At 38.8% G+C, this 7,122-nt stretch overlaps 1 protein-coding gene across 4 annotated transcripts in view; it reads right to left on the bottom strand.

Annotated features, from left to right (window-relative positions):
- Nucleotides 1-2,216: 2,216 nt before the first annotated feature.
- Nucleotides 2,217-7,122, bottom strand: part of sntg1 (syntrophin, gamma 1) — a 39,063-nt gene continuing 34,157 nt past the window's right edge. For 2 of the 4 annotated variants that reach the window (XM_036986099.2, XM_036986101.2), the window contains 4 exons: nucleotides 6,138-6,290; nucleotides 5,680-5,772; nucleotides 4,119-4,229; nucleotides 2,217-3,938 (listed from right to left, as the gene is read on the bottom strand). In XM_036986099.2, coding sequence (XP_036841994.1) covers nucleotides 3,753-3,938; nucleotides 4,119-4,229; nucleotides 5,680-5,772; nucleotides 6,138-6,290 — 543 coding nt within the window. In that variant the 3' untranslated portion in view covers nucleotides 2,217-3,752. The remainder of the gene's footprint in view (nucleotides 3,939-4,118; nucleotides 4,230-5,679; nucleotides 5,773-6,137; nucleotides 6,291-7,122) is intronic. The other 2 variants (XM_036986100.2, XM_090182475.1) reach the window with 1 other exon arrangement.

The following is a 7,122-nucleotide window of genomic DNA, read 5'->3' as shown; positions in this document are numbered from 1 at the left end:
TGAGACCCCTAGCTTCCGGGGGCTCTAACCGGCCCTGATTCTGACCATAGTGACTTCTAAGAATGATGCAGTGCTTTTACAGTACATTCCATTAATGCTTGAAAAAGAATAGCATGCCCATGTTCATTGGTAGATGTTACATTTGTGTTGATATGTTTCAGTTTTATCACATACTTGGAAACTGATGATTGATCTTGCTTTGAAAGCATAGAAATTATAGGCGTTGATATATTATTGAGGTTCTATTTTCTATTAACATGACAACAGTAAAGTAGATGGTTATGTTGATACTGTATGTAAAATCATTTGGATTGGGTTTGATTTGTTTGTTGTTGTAGTGCCCTCTTGCTGTCACAAGGCACTGCGGAATGTGCTTGTATGTAGGCTAGGTCCAAACTCCACTGGTGTTAGTTCTATGGCTCAACATGCCTTCCATCTCCTTCTGGTGTAGTGTTTAATATTTGGGTTTGAAATTGAGTTGGTTGATTTCTACATTGGTTATTGTATTTTTATGAAGACGTGATACTGTGTACCTTTTTGAATTGTAAGCATTAACACAGAATTGACTAACTAGCACATGCTGTATACGTAGCAGGGCCTTATGGCTCAAAAGCAACTGTAATTTTGATAGTCATCTTATCTCTGAAAAATGCAAATGCTCAATTATGTACACACATGAAACTGTGTTGAAATGACATTTACTATGGGTAAAACTGCAAAGTAAATGTGTTGAACATAATTTATGAGACCTAGTCCTTGAGATTTTGGGTCACCCCATGCACCAGATGTGATGTATTATCATATGTACGTTAATACTTGATAGGATTGTTTGGTTCCTCAAATGGTCCCCACAGTAAAGACACAATTCTGTTTGATTCCCCAAATGGTCCCCACAGTAAAGACACAATTCTGTTTGATTCCCCAAATGGTCCCCACAGTAAAGACACAATTCTGTTTGCTTTCCCAAATGGTCCCCACAGTAAAGACACAATTCCAATCCAATGTATGGTCTTGCCTTGAATTAATTTGTACAGAGGTGAAACTATTGTTCAGTTTTTTTCTTATCAGGCTCATGTTGATATTTGAAAGTACGCTGGTAGTACATTTTTGAAATTGTGTCTGTTGTTCACTATGTACATGTTTCAGCACACACAAAGTAAAGGTCACAGTCTTCACGTTGCCTCTGTTTGAATCATTAATGCATTCCCACTGCCGTAGAGTCCCACAGCTTTTCTCACCCAAGTCTTTTTAATTATTCCACTTGGCCAAGACTCAGTGAGTCGTGGTTTAACCTTTCTAATCTCATTTCTTTCTGTAGAAAATAAGCATAGCAACAACCTTAACCAAGCACTAGCCCAGCCCTGACTGTAACCTAAAAATAGTGAATAATGTTGTTGTTTTTTAAAGTAACATTGGCTCATTCAGTGGTGATATAAAATACATTATTGACAAGTTTGAAAAAAAATATGATTTGCCACCATCTCTGACTTTACTGTCAAACAATGTATCTATTATCTCAAATCAGCCCCATGTTATAAAACATTGTATTTATTAAGTAGTACACTATATATTTGTTAATAAAACAGCTATCATTTGCCAAAAAATAAAATCCACCACATCAATCTCTTGTTTTGTAGTGTTCCAAGCCAAGAGTGTGAAAGAGATCTAGGCTATATGTAAAGCACAACACAGTGCCTCTTCAACTTTCTTTGCATAGAATCTACAGCACCACTTTCCCTTTCTACACTTATGTCAGATAACCAACTTGTTATGCTCTTCCTCACCCCCATTTCATTTTGTCCTCTGAAGCCTTATACTTAGTGAAACTGAAGGGAATGGTGGTCAAGCACATGACATCATACAGCACTCTGAGTCGAAGCCTTTCAAAATATGTTTTTGGATTAGTTGTCAGACTACAATATTTTCAAATCGATTTTGACTTTAGAGTGGATGGACACAGTTTAAAGAGGCTTTTCTAAGCGCTTTGGGACATATTAGAATCTGCTTGCAATGTGGTACTTATGGTCATCATTTTTACACTGACATAACAGAGAGCATCTTTTTAATCATGGGTCAATATTGTTCATCGTCATTGAACTTGGTAAAGAGAGCATGAGGTTATCAACTATGTATTATCTGTGGAATGCATCAAATTAATGAATGTCCTAATTATTTTAAGTAATCCCTCAAGTAAACACCCATATTCATTATTCCCCTTTTGTTCATTTGGATGTCAACCTTTATTTACATCATCAAGATTAGCAGAAAAAAATGTAATTACAGAAAGAGTTTCATTCATTTCAGTGAATTGTATTTAGAGCAATATCTTCCAGTGAGTGCAGGACCAGGTGTAGACATTTTCACACAACCACATGTTCTGAATCTGACTGACTATGTTGGCTGTAGCACTTCGTCAAAATAATTGTCAATGATTCACTTTGTGAAATCCGTTCTTAATAATCCGGGTCCAGTCCAGGTTGGGTGTGTGAAGGATTACTGTTTGCAGAATGCCTTGATTAAAAACACCTCTCGATTGCCTCTCTGACAGACTCATCATAGCAGCACTCATCCCGGTCCTCTCCTCAACATCAATAAAAAAAGCAAGCTATGCTCACGTACATCTAACCTGAGTCATTCCCTCTCTATATGACCCCGTCGTGTTGAAAGGAAATCGTATACAATTTGACATGATGTGATTTATATTTATAGTTGGACTATAACCACGTCATGGGCAACAACAAAACAATTCAAAGGTGCCTTGAGGTTGATTAATTTCATATTTGTGTATAATCCATAATACACACTTATTTCAGTGTTTCTTCGTTGAACTAAAAGATGTTTTCAGATAAATCAAAACACATAGGTTAGAGAATATGAAGTGCTTTCAACTTCATTATACAACCACACAAGGGTGAAAACTATTTAACTATGTAACATTGCAGTTTACACTGCCATGATGCCATCTAATCCATATTTATTAATCTAATCATTACTCATGGTCATTAAGAAATCAATATGCATGAAAAGAGAGAGGGGGACATGTTTTTTTGTGTGGCTAATTTACATTTCCAATGATAAATTATGGCAATACCAACTGACCATCTTTATAATTGCTATAATCATCAGAAATCAAATGAAGTCTTCTTTAAATCTTCTTTGGTCGAAAAGAAGAAAACAATTTGTTTATAGTCACCATCCTTATACTGTACCTTTTCAAAAATCTACTTAAACCTTCAAGAAGCGGATTGAATATTGTAGAAAACAGTTTGTCTGCTTTGTCGCCTTGGCAACACGATCATGTTATGTTTAACAACAGTGTCAACAACACGTATGAATCATTGTGAAAGGTGCCTGGGGATCTGACCAAAGACAAATAGCTGAATTCAGAATGTTTATAATCATCCATCCATCCATTCTACGTCCATTGGTTCTGCACTCACTCCTTCGTGTTACAATGTTCTTCGAAGTACAGTACAATGTACTGGTCAAAAAGTTCACACAGCTAGCTTCCTTTTCTCTGATGAAATATCAAATGTGTCTTTCGGAAGGAAAAAAAAAGAGTTCTGTCAATAATACTTCAAATGTTGGATTCACATGTCCTTGTTTATTAGACGGCTTTGGATACAGTATAACACACTCGTTTGTGGTCTCTCCTCTGTCTCTCTAGGCCATGATGTAGTAAAAGTGCAGTGTCTTAGGGGAGAGGGGGGACTTGGGAGAGAGGGATAAGGAGAGGGGCTGAGCAGGCTCTGTCAGATGGAGTATTTGATTCTGGATGTCTGTGTATTACAGGAGACACTGGTGAGCGTGGAAACCCCCCCAGCGGTAGTCGCAGCACCTTGACTCTCCACAAACATCGGATCCAGGCAAGCAACTTTGGCAGCAAAGAATGCATGGATACAATGGAGCACGGCAAAGAGGTTCGAAAATTCCAGCTCCTGTGGAACAAAAGATAGACACTAACTTATTCATGTTTTGGGATAATAATTAATTAAACATTTCTTATGCATGATTTATCAGTTTTAATTGGTATCGGCTGATAATGGCCAAAGAAAGCAGAAAATATACAACTATTGGCTAATTTAATTTAAATCAGAGATACAGCATATGTTTGTTACCTTGGCTTCAATTGCTTTATTGTCCTGATTTTGGAACAGAAATTTGATCTTGCTCTTCCCATCATCAGACGATCCTTTCAGTTGGGAGAATTTGTATCTCCACAGCACCGCCTGTATAGAGGAAGTAAATACAGTTGAAGGTGGTTTATAAAGAACATTACCTTTTCTTTCTCGTTGTTATCTTATCTTTCATTCTAATTATTATTATCTTATTCTGATCTTCCACAACAAAATTATTCCCATCATGTTTTTTTTCCTAATTATTTGCAAATGTACCAGACGGTGCAAGTTCATAACCTTGGATGATGAGCGTCAATGTCCTGTTGTTAATGCTGATTTTAATCTACGAGTCTGACTTGGTCATAAATAGAATGTAACTTTATTTGCCCTCGAATTTGCATATGTAAAAGCTTTGGCAATATAAAATGAATGTACATAGTACACATTCCATACAAAACAAGACATCCATGTACACAACCTACAATCGTAAGCAACACTTTTTCCCCTAGGGGCTTCACACAGATCTGAACACTGAGTGCATAAGACAAGGCCGGTTTTCTATCTGATTGAATTATTAAACATTCCCCACCATGTGTATTGTTTTACAATTGCAGTTTAAATATGAATTGTACTTTCATGCTTGTTTTGGTAAACAATACTCTGCCTGTCAGCAGTTGGCTAGGCTGCTGTGAGACTTTCTGGGGAGAGAAAAACCACTTGCTTTGCTGTGTAGGAATTAGGCCAAGAAACACAGGGAACAATATAGCTGTCGATGCGTCCTGTTCATCCACATTATGTGTTCTAGTGGAATAGTTATTGTGGCACTCAGACTTGGCAAAAGGCCAAAGCCAACTGCAGGCAGAATGTAAGGGATTTGGGCTGGAGGGGACCAGCCATCAAAGCAAATGTGCTCAGTCTATCAAAATGCACACGGTGCAGAATAAGTTAGGAACACCACAGAGTAGATTTGAATGGTAAAACATTTCTACATCTGCACACACTGTACATAGATTTTTTTTCTATTGTGCTATTGACTGTACGTTTGTTTATGTGTAACTCTGTGTTGTTGTTTTTGTCACACTGCTTTGCTTTATCTTGACCAGGTCGCAGTTGTAAATGAGAACTTGTTCTCAACTGGCCTACCTGGTTAAATAAAGGTGAAATAATTGTTTATATTTTTAAAAACATTTATTTTTTTATTTTACCTTTATTTTACTAGGCAATTGAGTTAAGAACAAATTCTTATTTACAATGACGGCCTACCCCGGCCAAACCCTCCCCTAACCCGGACGATGCTGGGCCAATTGTGCACCGCCCTATGGGACTCCCGATCACAGCTGGTTGTGATACATCCCGGGATCGAACCAGGGTCTGTAGTGACGCCTCTGGCATAGAGATGCAGTGCCTTAGACCGCTGTGCCACTCGGGAGGTAATGGTGTCATGGTTACTTCTACTTTTAAAGTAACGCTAGAGAAACTCAGTGTTCATGTCTATGTATCCTTCATCTACATGTATGACTTCTGGACAAATGAATGTTGATGTACCGGTAATGTAACGTACTTTTGAAGCAGCATCGAAGCAGACAAAGCCCATGCTGAAGTCTATGGTCAGCCCCATCAGGTGGCTCTCCATGATGCAAGCATATGTTTTACACTGCGGAGAGGCAACGGTGCATGATGTTATAGTTACAAGATGCATATTTAATAGACAGCATAACCTTCCACAGGTGAAACATGTCAACTGAACATAAATCCGTTGTGAGAGGATGACTAGGCTTGGCCTGTATGGTACAGTATGTCACGGCTTCTCTTAACTACTTTTCAGTGTTTCGCCTACCATTTTATAGGCAGGATGTTCCCTTCCGCCTAGCTCTGCCCCACTCCCAACCCACCTAAAATAGTTTGATTTGTTTCAAGTGACAATTTTGATGACAGAGAGCCTGGATGTTGGACTGAGACCATTGTATCCCGCCACGAAATTGGTTTAGGAAAAAGTGCTGCCTCTTATATACTGTGTACCTGTATTCTCTCCACCTCCAGGAAAGTAGCCATCTGAAAGGCCTTCTCCCAGATGAGCAGCTCACAATCCAGCTCTACGCTGTAGAACATGTCCTCTCCACACTCCGTCTGGATGCTGAAGCAGTGCTTCCGCTTGTCCAAGAGGTCACTGTCCTGAGAGAACCACGTTAGTCATACCTGCCATCGCACCTGGATTCAAATTGTATTTGTTTTCTTTCAAATGCTTTGAATGGATTTATTGAACCTGCCTGGTATGCCAGATGGGAAGGGTTTGCACTTTTGTACTATTCAAATTGGTTTCATTGGCCCTGGCAAGCACAGCTTACGTTTTTGAAATGTTTCACATATTATTTGAACCCAGGTCTTGCTGTCATGCTGATAATGCGCGCAAGGGACAATGAGAGACTCATACTGTACTGTAAACAGATAGGAAACTTGGATATACACGGTGGGGATGTGACAGACATTGGCTGGAATTTTATCAACATGCATTGTGCTTCTTCAGAAAAGCTGTTTCACATGTTCAGAAATGCTGTTTTGGATGTGTAATGCAGTGTGTTATGATAGGAAGGGAATAGTTGACATTTACTACAGGAATCACCAGTTCTGTGCATGATGTAGGTCGATTGACCAGATCAGTCAGTATGTGACAATGAACCTGGCTGAGTGAGAAATTAAGAGGTGGAGCTGCAGTCGCTGCTGTGAGGATTTCTAAATCAAATGTCAACTCCTTCCACCCACCTGAGACACACTGCTGTGCATAGTAAACACACTTGTGAAAGTGCATTGCAGAAAAGTTCAATGAGCTTTGTTTGATTAAATACCAGCCAGAGTTTCAGAAAGTCTAACCGCTTCCAATAGTAGTGTTGTGAGTTTTGCAAGAAAATAACTCCAGCCTTGCAAAGACACATAGCACATATATATTCTCTTTTTAATGTGTCGTCTTTCAAACACAGACCCGGAGATTTGTTACTCAGCACTTCCT

This window comes from Oncorhynchus mykiss, chromosome 8 (assembly GCF_057628025.1).
Source record: "Oncorhynchus mykiss isolate SJ-2025 chromosome 8, ASM5762802v1, whole genome shotgun sequence".
Lineage (NCBI taxonomy): Eukaryota > Metazoa > Chordata > Actinopteri > Salmoniformes > Salmonidae > Oncorhynchus > Oncorhynchus mykiss.
Note: the sequence above shows the minus strand (reverse complement) of the source record. Positions and strands in the feature narration are given on the sequence as shown.